Genomic DNA, 23,189 nt, shown 5'->3' with positions numbered 1-23,189 from the left:
TTCTGGGTACCACAATTTAGTTAGGGTGTGGACAAATTGGGGAGAGTCCAGTGGAGAGCAACAAAAATGATGAAAGGTTTAGAAAACCTGACCTAAGAGGAAAGGTTGAAAAAAGTGGGCATATTGAGTCTTGAGAAAAGCCCTGATAACAGTCTTCAACTATATAAAGAGCTATTTTATAGAGTACGGTGATTAATTGTTCTCCATAGCCACAAAAAATATTGGGCTTAATTTGCAGCAAGGGCAATTTAAACTAGATATTAGGAAAAATTTTCTAACTGTAAGGGTACTTAAGTTCTGGCATGGGCTTCCAATGGAAGTTGTGGAATCTCCATTGGAGGTTTTTAATAAATTATTGGACAAACCTCTGTCAGAGATGGTTTCGGTCTACTTGGTCTAACCTCAGCGCAATGGGCTGGATTTGATGACCTCTCGAGGTCCCTTCTACCCCTACATTTCTATGATCAGCCATGTGAAAACATGGTTTGTGTAAATCCATCTGCATAAACTATGTCTGTAAATGTTTGTCTTTGCATACAAATATACCTGTTTTATGCTTGTCTGCTGATGTGCAACTGTACATATATGTGTGATTACGTATGTATGTACACGCATGTGCCTATGTGCATCTGTGTGTATGGTCACATTTAACTGAGCATGCATGTGTGTTCATGTGTACACAAATCTGCAATTTTAACCATATTTTGTAAAGACAGTAGGAAGTAAAAATGGTGAAAATTCTCTTTAATTATCTTTCTTTTTTCACTGTTTGTGGATGTGACTGTAGAATTTATATACTGAACTGGAAAAACAGAGAGCCACAGCTTTGTCTCTGAGGCAAGAGTTGTCACCCAGCACAACAGAAATAAATACATCAAACCTGCAAAGTACAGAATATATGGTTTTTTGCTGGGACAGGTTGCTTCAAGAATTGGAAGCCATTAAGAAGGTTAAGCAACACCATTATCATCTAGTTAATGATTACCAGGAAAATCTGTCTGCTGTTCAGTCTTCAATGACAAGTTTATCAATAGAAAAAGAAAACATAAAAACGTAAGTACAAGGAACTTTTTTAGTTTACTCTGTGGGGACCACACTTACTTAGGTTGCTTTACATCAGTTACACTGAAATAACAGAGATCCAAATGGAGTTACTCTAGGTATGCAGTGGTATAACTGAAATCTGAATATGGCATTGTATCGATTTAACTGAAGTTATATAAGGACAGAGCAAAAATTGGTGTAGTCCAAGTACATTAGTATATTGGTAATAACATTACATTGCATCTAAAGCACTTCAGTAACAATGGCGATGAAAACTATTATTATTTTTTATTACTTTTTGCTATGCTAGCATCTAGAGATCCCAGTCTCACTGAGTTACGTGCTTTACAGACACATAACAAACAGATGGTCCTAACCTTGCCAAACTTAAAATCTAAGTGCTGTATTATTACAATATTTTTTTCCAAAGTCATTGCAGATACAGAATAGAACGCCATCTTTCTTTGTTAACAAATGACAAAAATAGGAGGCAAAAGGTATTATTTTAAAAAATCTGACACATTAAGAGATCAGGTACCCATTTGCTGTTTACTGAAATATTTTCATATTCTGCAAATTAACTTTCATTGATAGGGAAAGTGTTATTTTTTGTAGTCAGAATGAACTCTGCCAGTACTAAGCTAAAGATAACCAGTACACGTTCATATTTAGTATGTTTTTCAAATTAGCCTTCAAGGTATGGAACTAACCTATAAATCATAATAATGAGCCGGTTTATTTGAAAACACTTTAAAAATTACTTATGGAATTATTTGTTTATATTTAAGTGGTTGCACAGAATTGAATTAAAATATAAACTATTAAATGGATTTAAGGTAGAATTTTCAAAAGCAGTCTTAGGAGCAAAAGTCTTATTGATTTAATCAAATAGATTGATACAGTCTCAATAAATGGGAATCTTATAATTGATTCCAAACTTTTACATTCATTTTTACAATGGAAGTTACTATACAACAGTGTTAATTTACCCACAACTGATTTAATATTGTTATTGAAGTTTACTTTTTGTTTAGCTTTAAAAGTGGACTACAAGATAACTCTTCTAAAGAACTGCACACATTATGTTAGTGAATATTATTCTTGTGTAGTTCGTACACTGGAAGTTACTGTTATTGCAGCAATTGGAAAGGATAGTCAACTCTTCCTGGAATTACGTGGGAAATAACTGTATACTGTAAAAAGTATAAACTTACTAGGATAAGAAAATCTTTAAAAATGAAAACGTATATTGATTACTTTTGTGAGTGAATAATTTTCTGGTTGGTGGGTATACAGCAGAATTATCATTTAAAAATGTGTCTGATAATTCTAATTCTGGAAGATTGTTTTAAATCTTGATAATTTTATTGACAGGGACCCTATGAGCAACATAGTTCTGGAGAAAATTAAAAAATGTATGGATTCAGTGCAGAAGGAGAGAGACATTTTAAACAAGCTGAAAACTGAACAAGATAATTTATCTAGGTATCTGACATGCATAGATAAGGAATTAACAGAAAGCCAGGTGAAACAACTTGATCGATGGTGGGAACACGTAGAGCAATCAGTGCAAAAGAAACATTATCAACTTGTGTCAGAAATTGACGAATTTAACCTTCTCATGAACAAAGCACAGGACATTCAAAAGTTGATAGAGCACCAGCAGCATTTACAAGCTGAGTTGAGTTCCCCAGATGGACGAAAAAACAGTTGTCCAGTATTTTGGACCTCAGAGCTACAAGCCATTAAACACAATGTTTCTTTGTTAAAAAGAAGAACTGAGCTGCAGATGAAAAGGATTTGGAGTGAGGAAGAAAAGAAAACTTTGGAAAATTCAATAAATGATTTGCAAAATCAGTTGGAAGTATTGGAGCACCAAACTCCTCAGGAGGATGTTCAGATCCTTAGTTCTGATCCCAAGAAATATGAAATCACAAAAAGGATGAAAGAGAATATATCATGGGTCAAAGATTCATTGTTTTCTCTTGATCAGAAGGCAGCACTTTTCCCAGATGATATTAAAATACAGATCAGAAATTGTAAGGCTGTGAACAGTGCAACTGTAGACAAAGAGTCTACTATTGTGTCACTGGCTGATGAGACCCAGTGTATCATTCCTGATTTGAATCCAGAGGAAGTTACTGACCTGAGCGCCCTTTTACAAGAATTACAGAATTCATACCAAGCACTTGTTTTAAAATCAGCTCAAAGATTACAACAGCTAGAATTCGAACTGGAAAAAAGGCAGAGGCTTATTGCAGACATAGAAAGGGTTCACAGACAGCTTCAAAGTGCTGAGACACTGACCATTCCCGACATAAATCAAACAATCACATCCTCTGAGCTACGCGATTTACATGTCATTTTAAAGGAGCTTTCAAAGGAAATACAGGGGATGGAAGGTCTCGTCTCATCACATCTCCAAGAGAGTGAGCACTCACATGGGGAGCTAAACATATTCGAACAATTATTTGTAACTGACCAATTAAGATGCCTTAAGAATAGAGCCAGGAAAATACAGAAATTAATCCAGAATAGATGCCAAACTGTGGAAAAAAAGATAGCTGTCTACACAGATTTCTCTGAAAGAATAACTTCATTGCATCAGGAGCTTAATGATCTATGGTGTGATGTATTGAAACTGGAGAGAGAGGAAATATTAAGTGTAAAAGAGGAAGTTAAGGATAAACTCGGTGTGCTTAAAGAGAGAACCTTAGCTGTTCAGTCTAGTTTGTTACAAATAACAAAGTACAAGGAAATATTTGACTTTATAAGGCTAAATTGGGATACTTCACACCATGATGAATTGCAAACTCTATTTCTTGAAATTAAAAATAAACTTGAAGGGAAGATTAAATGCTTTGACAACTTTGTTTTAGAATATGACAGGCATCAAGCATTGCAAAATGAAATTCAGGCCATGACATCCAGTATAAAGAACGAAGCTGGCATACTAACAAATAGCCCTGGCTCTTCCATAGAAACTAATATTATATCAGCACAAATTTTGTGCCACAAAGTTCAACAAATCAGGTACTTAATCCAGGAGGCAGTAAATCAATTAAATATAAATGAAGTCTTTGATGTATCACTCAAAGAGGCTAAGACACAGCAGATAAAGAGACTGGAGGAAGATATTGATGGGTTGCATCAATTTTTCCATAACATGATAGTGGATCTTCAGGCAGAGTGTGTAAATAAACAAGATTTCCAGAGCAAATTGGAACACACATTACATACCATAAAGCAGATTAAATCTGAGTTTCAGCAGCCTCTTCTGGTGGACTTGGAAATGAAAAAAATTCAGTATGAAAAGATGCATTGTGAAGCAATACAAGACAGAGTGCAAGCAGAATTTTGTGCCCTGAAAGATCTAATGGGTAAAGAGAGAGAAAAGCAAGAAGAAAAATCTTATTTTATTGCTGGTACGGAAGTGAAATTAGATGAACTGGAAGATCTTGAAATACAGCTGAGGACAGATATTGCTTCCCGTGTAGTAAGTATCTTTAGGAAGAGTAAATAAGATTGTACATCCTTTTGTAAGTCTTGATTAGCTGTCCAGGAGTATCCTCCTTACTACAGTGTTAATAGTTTCATGACTTGTAGATACTCTATTAAGTCAAGTAACTGAATTAGACTGAAGTCTTCATTGCCATCTCAGGAGTGGTTGGATTACTGGTTACTTTTTAGATCATGATGCCAATGAACAAAGAAATTATTTGTGTTTGAACTTATTATAATCAAACAGTGCCAGATTCTCTGGCCTGCTGCACTTCTTTTGCACCATTCCAGTGGCACACAGGGAGCAGAAAGCTGCCATATCCACCCTGCTTGTCATTTCCCTGGCTTGGGGGAATCCCCAGCCACATATATTTGAGTGTGTGGAGGGGATTGGGAGAGGTCACAGAAAAGTGAGATCTGGCAATGGATTATAGCCCCTTTGGGTAGATGAAAGCAGCCCTGAGTATACACATGTGGGCTTTCCTTTGCTTTATGGACATTACTAAGGGTAATATGCACAGGTATCCTCACCTGCCCAAGTCTGTATGAGGGTTCTAGGGCTTCCATCCACTCCTTAGTCAGGAATGCAGTTTCTGTTAACATAGCCCTGCTCCCTACCACCCCCAACCCACAGTACTTTGGCAATAGCTGAAATTTCAGTACTCACCTTGCAACTGTGAGTGTGATCAGTCATTCTAAGATTGCAACACTCTGCTATGACTTGCTGGTGCAAAAGTGTAGTGTACTTACCATGCTTCTTGACTGTGTCCCATGGTACGTCTACACTGAGATAAAAGCCCTGCGGCATATCCCCAGCTCATCCGGGTCAGCTGACTAGGGCTCATGGGGCTAAAAATTGCTGTGTAGATGTTTGGGCTCAGGCTAGAGCATGAGCTCTAGGGCCCTCCATCCTCGCAGAGTCCCAGAGCTCTACACAGCATTTTTTAAGCCCTGGCGCCTGAGCCCTGTGAGTCCAAGCCAGCTGACCCAGGCCAGCTATGGGTTTTTCATCCCCACGTAGACATACCCCCAGTGGCCTCTGAGAGCATCACCTGCCAGGCCGACTTATGTCATTTCTCTGAAATGGCCGTTTTGCAATCCATTGTGTCCTACAGTTTTTCTTGATTGATCTTTTTGTCTCTTAAATGCTTTCAGAATGCCATAGATGAAGCTCATGAGAATGTTAAGCTTTATACCAAAGCCGTCCAAAGGGCTGTGGATCTCCTCGCTGAATACGAAGCCAGAATTCTCTCAGCAAAAGTTGACCTTGGTAGCCTAGAAGAGTCCTGCCAAATTCTACATTGGAAACAAGAAAAATTTGAATCTGCAAAGGCCGACATAGAGGATCTGACCTCCAAACTGGAAAACGTAATTAAACCAAGAGCCAAACCACAACTGAAAAATACTTTAAGTGAGCTAGTCACTAAGAATTCAGTACTGAGGGAGAAGGCGCAAAGAAAGAGAACTGATCTGCAGAGGTAGGTTTAAGTGATCTATGCAGGCAATGATACAAGGAAGATGATTGACAGTAAAAGTGGAATCTTGTTTTTACTGTGATGGATCCTTGTAGTTTAATAAAAAGGGCTTTGTGAAATACCTGCGGTTCCCAGATGCTATTCTAATGTGTGAAAATTACTAGGCATATTTAAATTAATGTATAAAGCATTTGCTTTGAATATATTCAAATAAGTATATCAGCCAGCACTGGGTCTGGTGCAGGGATCAAACAGGGAGACAGAGCATCTCCATAATCCGAGGCTTCGCCCCTGGTACAGCAGTTAGCCTAACATGCCCCTTTCACAGACCATTCTAGTAACTGGAGATAGTCAAGGCAAAATCAACATGCAGATCACAGTGTCTTGTGCTCCTGGCCCTCAGATACATGTACCAAAAGCTCATTTTATCTTTTTGCTTTTTTTGTTTGTTTAATTCTTTACTTGTGATCTAATGTCTTTGATTATGTCAATAATAATATGAAAAGCAACTCTGGGAACAAACCTAAAATATTCGGCAAGTATTGCTTTAAACGATGTATTTGTTCCGATCCGTTTGTTTGTGACATTTATTATTACATTGTGCATTAAAATTGTGGCAAGGAGGAACTATGGTAAAGTCTGAATAGTTTACTAATTGTGTTTCATAGACGCTTTGAAAAATACAAAAGCTACACAAAAATCAAAGAGAAGGTATGTGCTAATCTTAATGAACTGGAAAAGATTCTTGGACAATCTTTGTCCCAAATTCCAAGGTCTTACAAGGAAGCTCTGGAGCACTTGGAACAAAGCAAGGTAAGTGTGACTCTAAAGTAGCTACAAAACCCCTGTACAAAACAATGATCCAAACAGGCTCATTAGGTCTTGAAACACAAAGAGTAGAAGTAGAGGTGGTAGGCCTGTGTTTTCCTGAGGTTAGGTTTAAACGGGCCATATATGATGTGTATATCATAGTGTTTATCAAATGAACTTTGTATGTGTTTCAGATACTTTTGTATCCATGCAAATGTGTTATTTTTAGCACAAGTTCCTCCATGCGTCTTGATTGGGATCTAGACCCAGAAGGGGGAGAGAGATCACTGCTTCTTCCCTCCTTCCTCCCTAAGGCTCTTCCCCTGCCTTCTGTTCACATCCCTGTGTTAAAGAATCCCTAGTTTATTCCTTTTCTGGCCTACTGTTGTATTGTACACCCCATTGCAGGCTTTTTATATTTTATATCTGTAATTCCCCAATAATTACTCCTCCTGTCAAAAAATCCCCCAGAAAACAAAAACAACCAGCCAGCCTTCATCCTTGGTAAAAGGCATTTTTCTGCAGGACCAACAAAACAAAGATCCCAAAAAAGGAGAGTGTTCAAAAAGTCAAACATAAGGAACCTTCTTAAATGCGGGGGTGAAATCCTAGCCCCAGGAAGATCAGTGGAAGTTTTGCCATTGTCTTAAATGGAGCCAAGATTTCCCCCAATAATGTTAACATTCTCTTTTTGAGCTTTTTTAAAACTACCAGAAAAACTTTACTCAAAATGAGATGTGGCATATGAAATCTCAGGTGGATTGGTTTCTTTTTGGGGAAGTTAGAGATGTTGAACCTTAGCTAGGTGGCTATTACCAATCAAGCCGCTATGAGGGTAAAGTAAAAGGTGGTGAGGCAGGTGCTCTGTAGCAGATACTGTATAAGCAAATAGGATTTCCATTGTTATATATTCCAAACTCTTGCCCAGATTCTCTCTGTCTGTCTAGTTTACCCTGGTCTATTTTACATTTTTCGATATAAACTTGGCTCATCGATATAGTATCTAGGCATCAGATAACAAAGTATCTCTTGTTTAACCCAGAAGACTAATCATGAATTAATTGTTTTATTAGATATCCTGATACGCAATATTGTTCTGCTTATTATTTGTATCAAGGTTTTGGTCTCTAACCTTCTTTCGGCTGAAGAGGATCTAATGGCATTGAGACGGGACTCAAGAGACCTGAGCATGATGTACAAAGGAAGTGACTGCACGCTTGTCAGGATTGTACCAGCACTGTGGGGAAAGTGGCTTGGTTTGCTCGAGGCTGCAAAAGAATGGGAGATTAACTGCGAGGAGCTAAAACAGGAATGGAAATTTGTCAATGAAGAAGTGAGTGGCTTAACAGATTGTAGAATATTTTGGGAACAACCATAGCAAAACAGGATGCTTAAAAAAGATTACAGGGCCAAATCTTTGGCTGGTGAAAATCAGTATAATTCCCCTGAAGTCAGTGGAGATATGTCAGTTTACACCAGCTGACTGTCCCATTATCTATAACCTTTTCTTAATGTAAACACTGGAGATATTTGTAGACTGAACTGCTGAATTCAGTCGGGCTACACTCTGGGTTTGAACTATGCATGTGTTTATGTGCTTTGTTGGATCAGAACTAAAGTGCTCAGTGCCCTGTAGGATCAAGCCCTGAGCTCTCAGTCCACACACTGAGCTCCCATTGCTGTTAGTGTGAGTTTGATATGCATGTCAAGGACATAATATAATGTGAAATGCTGAAGAAAGTGCACTTTATCTCATACTTGTATTATTTATTTAGGTGGAACGGCAAGCAATAATTCTAGATAATCTTCAGGAAGAACTACCGGAAAGTCCTAAAGAGAAAGAGAAGGCCTCCACAGATGCACTTTTAGAATTGCTAGAATATGTGGACTGTTACGAGGAAAACATGGACAGAGAGCAATTGTTATTGCTTTTACTACTTCATCGTATAAGAAGCATCCTGAATGTGCCTGAAAGCACTGAGAGAAAAGCAGATGTTCCCATTCGATACGAGATACATGCAATGCAAGATCGATGTAAAAAGTACGTGCAAGAAACTACACTGCAAAAACATCTTATGCAGAACTACTTAATAGCAGAATGTTTTACTTGGCTCACTTGCATTTTCTTCGTACTAAGAGAATGTTTCAAAAAATTTAATGGACTTCAAATACGGGCTAAAATTATGTGAAGGATGTAAAATCTTGAATTTTAGAGGTATTGAGGACCTGCGGCTCCCATTGACTGGAAGGGATATTGCAGATGTCAGCACCTATGAAAATCAGCCTCTGTCTGTGTATTTCTGTACAAATTTTTATCTTTATCACGTCATTACTCCCTCATGTACCAGATTTTCAAAGGGGTCTCAACCCGGTTACCAAATTTGTGAGCAAAATTGTACACTTTTGTGTTTCTTCATGCTTGCTCTTTGGTGTCTTAATCTTTGTGCAGTTACTTTTCAATGCCTGTGTCTTGACACCTGAGCTGTAAATGTGAAAGCTCTATGTCAAGCTGACATTGGACAGTTAGATGGCTGACCTACTCAATTTGCTTGACTAAACATACTATATTTACTTCTATCTGAAGATTCATGAGTAAAGAAACTTAGAGCGTGAAGTCAAAAGTGACTTAAGTACCAGAAAGTAAGCATGCCAAAATATAGACTTTCATTTTAAGGCACAGATTTGGTTCTAAATGTATATTTTTAAATATCGGCATTTAATTTTGCAGAATACTCTTTGGAATATTTCACTTTCTAATTAATATTGAGACTAATAATTAATGTTTTCCCAATGCAATTTTTTTTAAGGCTATCGCAAAAGGCTCAAAAACATAAAAAATCTGTGCAGGCTGAGATTCAGGAAAGAGACAAGATTAATGAAGAGATAAATGCTGTGAGGAGTTCATTACAAAAGGCCTCATTTCTGTTGCGTGATGGAGAGTCACAAGAGTCTACTGAAAAGGCAGCACAGTTGGAGGTGAGTAGAAGACTGTGACATTGTGTGTAGCGGATCTCTGCTTTTAGATACTAAATTTCACACAGGGGGCTGGAGCCTGCTCCCATTGAAATCAGTGGCAAAAAATATAAGCACAGTGGGATATGGAGCAAATCCTTGGGTCTGCAAAGTACATGGTTTGGAGCCAGCTAGAACTTTGTGACCTGATCATGTGCCACAGCTACAGAGGCCTGTTCTAATCCTAAGGAGGGACTCAGCCAATCCGGTCTCACTTGCATATAAGCTGAACAGCCATTTCTGGCTTCTCATTCCTTCCATCCTGCCCAAGGATATCTTCAAAGGGGCTGATTCTGATCTCTTGCAGTGTATATTGGCAGTAGCTCCACTGAAGTCAGTGGATTACACTGGTGTAAAATATCAGAGGGGCAGCCGTGTTAGTCTGGATCTGTAAAAGCAGCAAAGAATCCTGTGACACCTTATAGACTAACAGACGTTTTGGAGCATGAGCTTTCATGGGTAAATACCCACTTCGTCAGATGCATGTCAAATTTTACTGGTGTAAAATGGTCGTAAGTGAGATCATTATCATGACCACAACCTCCTTCAGTTTTAGGGCATGTTTTTACAGAGGGAGATCATGCATGGCAAGCTGGGGTGCAAATCTACAGTGTTGTAGCGTGACACACATTAACTGGCCGTATGAACCTTGCTGTTGGGCACTAAAAGTTCTGCAGTGCACTTTGACCTCTTGTTGTTTCAAACGTAATCCACTGCAAACAGCAGTAGATCAAAATGCATGGCAAAGCTTTTAGTGCACAGCAGCAGGGTCCAGTTGGTGACTTTGTGTGCAGCAAGCTACTGCGCGGTAGATTTACACTCCAACTTGTCTATACAGAGTTAGTGCATGACAAGCCCTTAGATTTACACCTGGGTTTTAACACATTTTCTAAAACCTTTATATCATTTAAATGTATTTGTTGTTAACCTTGCATGAATGGCTTATTTAAACTGTAGTTTGTTAAAGAAAACTCCCTTATGTGGATTAATTATTGTTATTGATGATTAATATTATAATATACTTTTATTTACGGTAGACCCTGAAGGCCCCAGTGAACCCTGGGGTTCAGTTGTGCTGGGTGCAGTACAAACACAGAGTGATAATCCCTGCCCCATAGAATTTACAGTCTGGAAGAGACAAGATGACGAAGGGTTAAGGGCAGGGAATAATAACCTACGAACATATAAGAATGGTGATAATGGTGCTTGGGGATTTCTTTGGGAGTTAACACAATGTGGAATATGCAAATACATATTAGGGAATTCATGAGCTAGCATTACTGTGGTGAAGTCCTTCAAACTTGTCTGTAAGAATTGTTTTTCACTCTGTAAGTACTTGCAGGTCAATGCTGTTATTTCAGTGAGGTTTTTATAGTATCCAAGGGCAAAAGGCTACCATTTCAGCCTCTAAATTCATGGTGTATTCCTTACATTGTGATTGCTGTAGCTGAATGAGAGGTGGAAAACTGACTGGGAGGGATGCCCCTGGCAAAATGAAGCAGTGTAGACAGTACTCCCAATACCACTGCCAGGAACTGGCAGAAGAATCAGCAATAGCCCTTTAAAAAAAAAAAGTCAGTTTCCTTAGTTGACTAAATAACATAACCTCAGTATTTGCAGTGTTCCTTCTACTGAGAGTACTGAAAAATCCTCCAATTTCACTTAAAATAAATATATATAAGAATAATATGTGCAATATATTCTCTTTCCTATATTTAATATAAGAAACACATTGGCTATCGCAATTAGGTTTCTTAATCCTGCTTCAGTGCAGGGGGAAGAACTTCAAGACCTACATTTCTATGATTCTATTCTATGAAATACTGACAAAAATGAACTGCAGTGCTTATTTATCTGTCTAAGGCAGTTGGCCATGTTTTAAAGTAGCACCCATGTAGGATAAAGCTGCAGATAGTGAGGTAATGTTATGTAGCCCCTTGGGGTAGGGACCATCTTTTTCTTCTGTTTGTACAGCACCTAACACCGTGGAGCCCTGGTCCATGACTAGTGCTCTTAGGTGTTGGAGAAATACAAACAATAATAATCATTATTATCTAGTTCTTTAGGACAAAATTGGGAAGCTTTTATGTACCACAATTTTGCAGCTAAAAAGTATTAACTGCATGTTTGTATTTATATACTGATAAGGAAGTCCATTTTACAAAGGGATATTTTCTGCTTACTGCAGGTCAGAGAGTTGTTTTCTTTCAAATACAGGTCATTTTGGAGCCCACAAATACTGGTATAGCCTTAATTGTGGCACTGTTACAGTAAGCTTCTTTGTGGTGTATTAGGTTTACAGATGTTTTATGTTCTTTATAGTTCGGACCCAGTTGTCACAGCAAAATGGGAAAGAAATCTTAATTTCATCCATTGATACAGTGTTTCTCTGCATTGTACTTAGGTGTGGGACAGGATTCCCAAATGGAGGTTAGGATTTAACGAGGAATGATTAAACTTTATAAAAATCATCACCCCATAGTCTAACAGTAAAATAAAAAACTTCTCACTGCATAATAGGAATTTATCACTTTGCCCAATAACTTTTTTAATATTTGACTCCATACAAAAATGGCAGAGAGTAGGGGAAAGTAACTGTAAAAACAAGAAATTTTGCAACCTGGAATTTTAGAAAGCCTAACAAACAAGTTTCTTCTTCCTTCTTTCTTGTGAGAGGACCTAGTTCAGGTTTTGTTTCTAGTCCACAAGCTGTAGACAATTGTTCAGGTTTCTTTTGTCTCACAAAACCTACTTTCCTCACACGGAACTGGAACCTACTGTTTTGAAAGGAGCTGTATTCTGCAGTTCTGTATAATTACATGAAAGCAGACACTTCAGCTTCGAGGCTGTTGCTTTTAGCAGTCTTTGTGATGTTATTATAGTAATGTAGCTGTTAAAATAATGTTAAACTGTTAAAACTTCTTTGAAAGTAAAAATAGAGTATTTGAAACAGGAATGTCATAAAGCTGAACATTAAATCACAGAAGCACTTTAACGTTTTAAACATATTATTTTTGTCAATAAGTATTACTGGAACAGTAGTTTGACATTCAGTGGTATCAAGTTTAATTAATTCTTACAGATTGAAAAGCATCATTTGTCTAAACCAGTGAATATATTTCAGGTTTAATCTGCTAGCATAGGTTGTCAAGTCAGGTTTTGTAATGTGAAAACAATTTATTTAAATCAACATCATGGTAGAAGACTCACTTAGTTCCTAGTGAGTTTAAATTTTCGGTATATTATAAGTGCTGAAACCTCTCTGAAATGTTTTTAGGAGATTCAGAGTATAATTAACCGAGCGAATCAATCTATTAAGGATATTATGGAGAAACTACGAATCAAGTATTCAGAAATGTATACAATAGTCCCTGCAGATATTGAAACACAGTTGGAAGACTGCAAGAAAACATTACAAGACATAGAAGAGAAGGTAATAATTTGTGAAATTCACATTTATTCATTTGGAATGTTTTTACACTGTATTGTTGCCAAAACTACAAGTGTCAATTGAAATGTTAGTTAGTATAAATGCTAATTTTACTTGTATTCCACACTTAGTAAAAATGTATAAACGACAGATAAATTGTGTGCGTTACCTCTGTATCCTTTTAAAATATTATAGCAATCAACAAATTAGGGTATAAAATTTATTTTAGTTAAGCTACAAGAAGAAATGGCAGATTCAGTACGGCTAAGAAGCATATACATTCTTTATACCTTCCAGAACACCACTGTTCTCTTTCCCTTCAATCTTATTCTTAAACTTGACCAATAGTGTTTTTTTTCCTCTGTTTCCCAAGAAGTGTGAAACCTCATCATGGTATCATACACAGCTGGATGAGATGAGAAGTTCAAAACATATGTCTTTGTTTTGTGACATTTCAAAGCCATCAAGAAGTTCAACAAATACTTTTATAAACAGAGCTGCAGACATGGCAGGGTATTATTAGTGCCATAATGCTTTTTAGCAACCCCTGGAGCACTGTGGTGCCCTAAAAAACTTGCCAGTTAATGTAGATAGCTAACATTGTCTTGGTATTGTCAGTATTCCCTAAGTATAATACATACAGAATAAATGAAATATCATTTATTTTTCTAGAGCAAAACTGTCAAGGTTTTAAGAGGGACTGCAGAGTGTGAAACAAAAAGAAAATGAGAATCAGATTGGTTCATTAAGTTTGGGGTAAAATTCTAACCTAGAAGCATAGAATTATTGTTGTTTATATTGTTTATTCACTTTTACTGATTCTAATAAAAGAGGTAAAAAAGAACAAAATGTATCCTCTGTGGTGTACACTGTTTTCATGCTCCACAGTGATTAAGGCGTCTCAGTCCCGTTTTCAGAAGTGACTAAGGCATTTGGAAGCCCAGGGTCTGATATGTATCAGTATAGGTATTTTGGAATAGAAGCATGATTTTTTTACTGTAATAGCTATACCAGTACACCCCCCTAATGAGGATGCTGTTATACCAATATAAGTTATACTCCTATAAACTCTGCTGGTTAGTATAAGCATCTTTATACCAGTATAACTGCATCCACACTAAGGACAGTGTACTGCTTTAACTACAGTGGTATAATTAATGTAGTACAATTTTTGTGTGCAGACTAGTCCTAAATGCCGAAGTCTCTTTAAAAAATTCGGCTTAGGTTCCTAAATCAGTTAGGCAATTTTGAAAAATTTACCACAACTTACCCAAAACTCATGGTACTCAATATCCCTATTTCTTGTTCCTGTGGATTCTGCTGAGAGAGATTCTGCACTTGATGGTTTTTGGGCCTTAAAGTTATTTATTTTTGTAATGACTCTGAGCATTAATATAGTGGAAATGTGTAAAACCTTGATATTTATTTGTCTGGCAAAACAATGCTATCAGCTGGCGTATAATAGTTCAGTTTTCATTTTTCAGAGTGAGGCGGTAGAGTGTGTCCTTTCCCTAGTACAGGTTGTATCTCTTACATTACTGGCCAGAACAGAAACCAGCAGACGTGACCCAATATTGTACTATATTCTATTGATTTGTATTTAATGCTGTGTTCCACCTGTCATTTTAGTGGGATGAAACTGTTGAATGACCCATGAACTCCACACTATATTACTATTGCTTCTCACAGCAAATCTAATTGTGCCCTTACATTCTTATGTGACTTGTCAAGGAAGTGATACAAAGAGTTCTGAAACTTTTTGTGAGACATTGTGAATAAAGAAACAGATCTTTGTTACCTGCATAACTTTTCCCTTTACAATGACAGGTTAGCACCAAAATCTTGCAGAGCTCTCCTCATTATGCGATGAATAAAAAAGTAGAGAATATTAACAATGGCCTGCAAGCTGTTGAAAAGATGTTACAACGCAAGAGTGAAAACATTGCAAAAGCCAAGGAAATTCAAAAGGTAATGTCTGAAAAGTCCCCTTTCTGAGTCTGAAGACCATGGGTCCAGTTACTGAATCTGATTTAGGAGACTGTCAAGGGACCTTCCGTTGTGTTTGCCTGCATACACAGAAGCATCTACTTGATGAATACTTTCAAAACCTTTCAGCTTACAGCAAAAGATTTTTTTTTCTCATTTGCCTTGGGCATGAGTGACCCAGGGTCGATACAGAACATTCTATACTAGCCATATGAGTTCGTAAACCTTTGCAAATTCAAAACTCACATGCCCCACACAGGAAACATAAATTAGATATGTATCTTGTCAGAATTGGATCTGACCTTAATGGTTTTTTTACCATATTCCCATATGCAGACAATCTGGGATGTGCTAGACCTTTGGCATTACAAACTGAATGAACTGGACTCAGAAGTGCAGGATATAGCAGAACAGGATCCATGTCACGCACAGGAATGGATGGACAGCTTAATGATTCCTTTGCAGCAGTACCAGCAGGTCTCACAATGTGCTGAGCGCAGAACCACACTCTTAAACAAGGTAAAGGCAAAGCTACAAGCGTTTGGCTTAATAAAGGATCAGATATTAAAGTAGACACTATGCTTCAAATTCAGAAGTGCCTGCATGGCATAGGAGCCTAAGTCTCATTGCGGTCTCAGTGGAACTTAGGCTTCTCCGCCCAGGTTCTCAAAAGTATTTAGGTGCTTAACTCCCACTGCTTTTAATGTGAGTTAAATACTTTTGAAGATCTTGGCCTAAGTGCCTAAATCACTTATAAAACTGGGAATTAAGCTCCTAAATCACTCAAGTGTGTTTGATCATTTTATCCTGCTTCTTTATTTCATAGCAAGGTTAATTTCACCAAACGCCACAAAAATATATTGAATGTTCTTTAATTTTTCCCCTTAAATGTATTTCTGTTCAGAATATAGCTAAAAAGTCATTCAGCTAATCAGGCCAAACTCTGTTGATGTAAATCCTTATGAGTTCAGTGGATGCCAGTGGAGAATTAGGCCTTCCATCTCTCACAGTTAGGGATTTCTCTCTGTATAAGTACGATATGGTCCTCACACTCCTTAATGGATTTATTCTCACGACACTCTTAAGAAGTAGGAGAGTACTATTCTCATTTTAAAGATAGACTTGAGGTAAATTAAGTGACTTGCCCAAGGTCACACACAAAGTGTGGCAGAGCTGGGGATTGAATTCAGATTTTCAGTTTTCTCAGTCAAATGTGCTAACCCTGATTTGAACAGAATAATACCTCATAATTCAGTACTTACTAATAAATACAAGCAGTCTTTCATTTATAAGGGATGTTAACGTCAGGTGTTATCGAACATACGTTTATGAGTATTTTTTTATAGGCTACTAGTAAGATGGAGGAATATGAGGAACTCTTGAAGAGCATGCAGTTATGGATAGAAACCACCAATCGTTTGTTAACTGTGGAGGCTGAAAATGACTCTGCAAAAGCCCTGAGTAAACATGCCAATGCCCTTCAAGTAAGTGTATATACAAAATTTCTGTACAGGGAGCCCAAATTACAAACACTACGTGGCTTATTCTAAGTACCTCCTGGTCATGTAGGTATGGATTTTGCACCAACAAAATTTTTAGGTACAAATAAGGAAGTCCACTGAAAATTTGAACTTCAGTGAAAAATGACCATAGTGATAAAAAATGTCAGCAGCCATACAACAATATGACAGTTTTAGTAGGGGATAGATCTGTCTCAGAAAATGATAAACTTCGTGTCCTGGCCTTTGTCTGTTTGTTGCACTGCTTTACAGTTTATCAGATTTTACAAGTCATGCTGTTGTTTTTAGTAAACAGTGCATTGATCTAGCATTAGTAGATCATTTTTTTGGTTCTTGTGCGTTTGTTAAAGCATTTTGAGGTGAATTGTGATTCATAAATCAGTTTTCCGTATGGATTTTAAAGTGGACTGTGTTAAGTTATTTCAAGTGTCAGGTTTTTGTAACGTTATCAGAGGAATTTGATGCCATGGGCAAAATGGTGGAAAGACTGGTTTCTGTATGTAAAATCTTAGTTCATAGAATCATAGAATATCAGGGTTGGAAGGGACCTCAAGAGGTCATCTAGTCCAACCCACTGCTCAAAGCAGGAACACTCCTCAACTAAATCATCCCAGCCAGGTCTTTGTCAAGCCTGACCTTAAAAACCTCTAAGGAAGGAGATTCCACCACCTCCCTAGGTAACACAGTCCAGTGCTTCACCACCCTCCTAATGAAAAAGTTTTTCGTAATATCCAACCTAGACCTCCCCCACTGCCACTTGAAACCATTACTCCTTGTTCTGTCATCTGCTACCACTGAGAACAGTCTAGATCCTTCCTGTTTGGAACCCCCTTTCAGGTAGTTGAAAGCAGCTATCAAATCCCCTGTCACTCTTCTCTTCTGCAGGCTAAACAATCCCAGTTCCCTCAGCCCCTCCTCATAAATCATGTGCTCCTGCCCTCTAATCATTTTTGTTGCCCTCTTCTGGATTCTTTCCAATTTTTCCACATCCTTCTTGTAGTGTGGGGCCCAAAACTGGACACACTACTCCAGATGAGGCCTCACCAATGCCGAATAGAGGGGAATGATCATGTCCCTCGATCTGCTGGCAATGTTGCTACTTGTACAGCCCAAAATGCCATTAGCCTTTTTGGCAACAAGGACACACTGGTGACGCATATCCAGCTTCTCATCCACTGTAACCCCTAGTTGCTCATATCCATTCCAGTTAGGTGTGCGCGCGCCGCGTGCATGTTCGTCGGAAGATTTTTACCCTAGCAACACTCAGTGGGTCGGCAGGGTGCCCCCTGGAGTGGTGCCGCTATGGCTCCGGATATATACCCCTGCCGACCTAGCCACCCTTCAGTTCCTTCTTACCGCCCGTATCGGTCGTTGGAACAGTGGAGCGCGGCTTAGCTGACCTCCACTTCCCTAGCTACGCGTAGTTCTCCTGTATATAGATAGTTATAATCCTTTTATATATATATTTATATACGTTTTTTCTTTACTAGCATAGTTAGCTTAGTAATAGTTAGCGGGATTCGGGGAGTAGCCCCTTCCCCGCAACCGGTGCCGGAGCCCATGCCCGGCTCACTGGTTCTTAAACTGTGCTTGGCCTACCACAAGCCGATGCTGACAGGGGATCCGCACGACTCATTACCGCTCCCTCTCTACGAGGTCGAGAAAGCCCACGACTCCTCCTGCCAGTGCCTGACAGCTCCCTGGCATGCGTCATGGTTGAACTCCCTGCTCCTGCTGCTTCCGTGCCAACTGCACCGCAGCCAGAGAGCTCGTCTAAGTCGGATCGCCCGGCACCGACACCTGGAGAGGCACTGATGACGTTGGCACCGTTGATTCCGGTCCCATGGGGCCGTCAAATCCAGTGCCTGACAGCTCCCCGGCACGCGCCGTGGTTGAGCTTCCTGCTCCTGGTGCTTGCATGCCAACTGCATCGCACCCAGAGAGCTCGTCTAAGTCGGATCACCAGGCATTGACACCTGCCGAGGCACCGACGACGTCGGCACCGTCGATCCCAGTCCCACAAGGGCCATCGAATCCAGTGCCTGACTGCTCCCCAGCCCACGCCGTGGTTGAGCTCCCTGCTCCTGCTGCTTCCGTGCAAACTGCACTGCAGCCAGAGAGCCTGTCTAAGCCTGATCGCCTGGCACCGACACCTGCCGAGGCACTGACGACGTCGGCACCGTCGATCCCGGTCCCATGAGGGCCGTCGAGTCCGGTGCCTGACAGCTCCCCGGTACACGCTGTAGTTGAGCTTACTGTTCCCTCCACGCCGGAGACATTCCCAACGGCGAGGGATCTCATTGCCATGACAGAGTAGATGCTGCCTGAACCCCCAGCACCGCCGGTGCGGGTAATACAGTCTCTTGGCAAGCATCCTTAATATGAACATCCTCTGTCGGCACAGCGGAGCGGCACCGTTCATGATCACTGTCCCACAGACGCTCCAGGTCCCGTCGGCACTCCCGCTCCCGACGCCACTTGCAGTCCCGATGCTGTTCTCCTCGGCACCGGTCACACTCGCCGCACCAGTTGGTGTCCCGTTCACCGTCCCGCTAAGCTCGGCACCGTTCAGGCTCCCAGAACCCTACAGGCACCGTGATTCCCGTAGCCGCTCCCGACCTCGAGATCTCGGTCGACCTCCCAGCATCGCTCTGGTCGCAGGTCTGGATCTCGTTCCAGGTACCGGTACACCTTCCGGTACCGGTCCCTGGTGCTGAGTTGGGCAAGGTCCGGTAGAGTCAGAGACTCTGCCCATGATTTTTTAGCACCTCCATGGCCATCCGGACACGCATCAGTGTCTTCCCACGCGGACAGCTCTCATGCTCAGGACCACGATTCTGATGTGCCCACCAACAACCTGAGAGCCCATCAGGACCTCCTAAGGAGAATAGCACTCAATGCGGACCTCCAGGTGCAGGAGGTCCCGGAGGCAGGGGACCCGGTAGTGGACATTCTATCGGTGGTTGCCCCACTAGAGGGGCCCTACCTGTTTATTCGGACCATCCAGGCGAATGCCGATACTCTATGGAGGGTACGACTACTGGTATGTCCGTCCTCCTCCCTGCTCACTAGTCATTCAGTCCGTTAAGGAAAGGGAATGGCATGGCCAGCAGGCGCCAGCCCCGAAATCAAAGGAGGCTAAGCGAATGACCCTACTCAGCCACAAGGTGTACTCTGCAAGGGCCTTGTAGCTCTGCGTGGCAAATCAATAAGCCTTCCTTAGCCCCTATAATTATAACACCTGGATGACGGTGGATAAGTTTATGGAGCTTCTCCATCAAGACTCCCGCCAAGAGTTCACTGCCCTCTTGGAGAAAGGGAAAAAGATGGCCAGAGCTTCCCTCCAGGCCTCGTTACCATGAGGAGCATCTCATGGCTTCAGGTTTCAAACCTCCAGCCATTCACGACTTATCATTTGGTGGTAAAGGCCTCTTTGTGGTGAAGTCAACCCCAGGCTGCAAAGCCTGAAGGACAACAGGGTCCTAATGTGCTCTCTCGGCGTGCATACGCCGACGACCTAATGCAGGCCTTTCCATCCCCAGCCACACCGCCATACTCTGTGCCTAGCCACAGATAGGACTTTGGCAGACGGTGCGGCTGAGGTGGTCACAGACGACCGTCAGGACCCCTAAAGGGCCAAGATCAAGGTCCCTCGCAATCATCACCGGGACCAAAGATGAACTTTCAAAGGTGCGCCCCAGGGTGGCGTACCAGTTACAGGCGGGATCCCACTCCTACTTCCTCTTGGCGTGGTCCCAGTTAACTCCAGTTCACTGGCTCCTACACATGGTGGAGTATGGGTACCAGCTCCAATTTGCTCCAACCCTGTCCCTCTTGAGGGACTCCTCTCAAGAGCAATTCCTCTTACAAGAGGTGCAGACGCCGATGGACAAAAGGGGCAAGGAGCTTTACTCTTGTTATTCCCTAATCTCCAACTTGTACGGCGGTCTCAGACCTATCTTAGACCTACGAGGACTCAACCAGTTTATGATTAGGTTGAAGTTGCGCATGGTATCCATGGGAACCATTATCCCGTCTTTGGATCCTGGAGACTGGTATGCCTCCCTCGATATGAAGGACGCGTACTTTCACATCGCCATCTTCCCTCCGCACAGGAGATACCTCCCCTTTCTAGCCAACTGTCGGTACTTCCAGTTTACAGTCCCGCTGTTTGGCCTTTCTACAGCCCCACGGGCATTAACCAAGTGTATGGCCGTAGTCACCATCCACCTCCACCGACGTCAGATATGTGTTTTCCGTATCTGGACGATTGGCTGATCCGAGGAGACTCCGAGACACAAGTCACTCAGCGTGTAGGCATCGTCAAGGACCTATTCACACGTCTAGGCCTGATGATCACTATGGAAACATCCACTCTGGTTCCCATGCAGAGGTTAAACTTCCTAGGAGCTATCCTGGACTCCGACCTAGCCGGAGCCAGCTTACCACAGCCGCAGTTTCAGGCGATGGCATCAATCATCCGAGGTCTGCAGGCTTTCCCAACGACCTAGGCTTGCACTTGTCTTGGTCTCCTGGGTCCCATGGCTGCCTGCAAGTTTGTAACCAAACACGCCAAGCTCCGCCTCTGTCCTCTCCAAGTTTGGCTCAAATCGGCGTACTGCCCGGACAGGGGCCCAGTGGTCACGATAGTCACCATTCCCTTGAGCACCCTAGCTCCCTAGAATGGTGGCTAGCCCCCTCTCTGATGTGGATGCCGTTCCATCCGCCCCAGCCCTCCCTGTCCCTGACGACGGACGCGTCATCTCTTGGCTCAGGTGCTCACCTCAGTCACCTTTGAGCTTAAGGCCTTTGGTCTTCTCAGGAGCTGGTGTTCCACATCAATGTCCAAAAATGACAGCAGTCCTCCTGGCGTACCAGGGGTTCTAGGAGCAGCTGCGAGGCCGTGGTGTCTCAGTGTTTACAGCCAACACGATGGCCATGTGCTACATAAACAACCAGGGAGAGACATGGTCCTTCTCCTTTTGTCAGGAGGCCATCCGTCTCTGGGACTTTTGCATAGCCTAATCGATAAATCTAGTAGCGTCCTTTCTCCCAGGCATTCGGAACGCCATGCCGCTTCGACTCAGCAAGTCTTTCCTGTCTCACGAGTGGTCGCTCTGCCCGATGTGATGCATTCTGTTTCCAGAAGTGGGAATTTTTGCCCACATAGACCTGTTCGCTTACCGTGAGAACAGGAAATGTCCGAGGTTCTGCTTCTTCCAAGGTCTCTCCCCGGGATCGATCTCGGGCGTTTTGCTCATGCCGTGGAAGGGCCAACTCCTTTATGCCTTCCCACCGTTCCCCCTGGCTCATTGGGTCCTGCTCAGACTTCGCAGGGGCAGGGCGCGCGTCATCATGATCACTCCAGCGTGGTCCAGGCAGCACTGATACACCACGTTGCTCGATCTGTCATTAGCCAACCCAGTTACCCTGCCACTGCGCCCAGACCTCATAACTCAGGGCCACAGCGGGCTTCGCCTCCTGGACCTGCAGTCTCTTCACCTCATGGTGTGGCTGCTGTGTGACTAAATCGGGGTAGCAGGAAGCCTTCCACCTGGTCAACGTACCTGGGCTTGGCCGAGTGGAAGGGTGTCTCCTACAGGTGCGAAACGCTTGATCTTACTTCTGTTGAGGTCTTGATCCCCTCTATTTTGGACTACCTCTGGCCTACAACAGCAGGGCCTAGTGGTGTCATCGCTGAGGGTACACTTGGCAGCCGTCTCTACCTTCCACCCAGGCTAAGGTGGTCATTCCATGTTCTCACACTCTATGGTTTCGAGGTTCCTCAAGGGCTTGGAGCGCTTACACCCTCAAGTACGCCGCCCAGCCCCAACCTGGGACTTCAACCTGGTTTTAAGCAGACTTATGTCTCCCCCATTCGAGCCATTAGCAACCTGCTCGGTTCTATACCTGTCTTGGAAGACAGCTTTCCTCGGAGCCATTACATCGGCCAGACGAGTCTCCGAGCTCAGGGCTCTTACGGTGGTTCTGCCGTACACTATGTTTCACAAAGACAAGGTGCAGTTTTGACCACACCCGGCTTTCCTCCCTAAGGTGGTTTCGGCCTTTCATGTTACCCATACCCAACGCAATGGGAGCAACAATTGCACTCCCTGGACGTCTGTAGAGCGCTTGCATTTATATTGAGTGGACAAAACCATTTCGTAAAATGCCCCAACTCTCTATCGCGGTAGCAGACCAAAGGAAAGGCCTGTTTCCTCTCAGAGGATCTCATCTTGGGTGAGGGCGTGCATCTGCACTTATGATTTGGTTCATATTTCCCCAAGCCACATCACCGTGCATTCTACCAGGGCTCAGGCTTCATCTGCTGCCTTGCTGGCTCGTGTACCTACCCACGAGATCTGTCGCGCAGCTCCATGGTCCTCGGTCCATACTTTTGCTTTGCATTAT

The 23,189-nt window shown here is 41.8% G+C and overlaps 1 protein-coding gene across 1 annotated transcript in view; it reads left to right on the top strand.

Moving 5' to 3' along the window:
- The window catches only part of SYNE2 (spectrin repeat containing nuclear envelope protein 2), a 280,671-nt gene that overhangs the window by 124,700 nt on the left and 132,782 nt on the right, over window positions 1-23,189 (top strand). The window contains exons 48-58 of the mRNA XM_075065745.1: window positions 788-1,053; window positions 2,419-4,540; window positions 5,701-6,023; window positions 6,689-6,833; window positions 7,948-8,163; window positions 8,606-8,871; window positions 9,638-9,806; window positions 13,120-13,275; window positions 15,100-15,240; window positions 15,595-15,777; window positions 16,605-16,742. Of these exons, the coding sequence (XP_074921846.1) occupies window positions 788-1,053; window positions 2,419-4,540; window positions 5,701-6,023; window positions 6,689-6,833; window positions 7,948-8,163; window positions 8,606-8,871; window positions 9,638-9,806; window positions 13,120-13,275; window positions 15,100-15,240; window positions 15,595-15,777; window positions 16,605-16,742 (4,125 nt within the window). The remainder of the gene's footprint in view (window positions 1-787; window positions 1,054-2,418; window positions 4,541-5,700; window positions 6,024-6,688; window positions 6,834-7,947; window positions 8,164-8,605; window positions 8,872-9,637; window positions 9,807-13,119; window positions 13,276-15,099; window positions 15,241-15,594; window positions 15,778-16,604; window positions 16,743-23,189) is intronic.

This window comes from Chelonoidis abingdonii, chromosome 4, assembly GCF_003597395.2.
Source record: "Chelonoidis abingdonii isolate Lonesome George chromosome 4, CheloAbing_2.0, whole genome shotgun sequence".
NCBI lineage: Eukaryota > Metazoa > Chordata > Testudines > Testudinidae > Chelonoidis > Chelonoidis abingdonii.
This window is presented reverse-complemented; position numbering and strand designations above follow the sequence as displayed.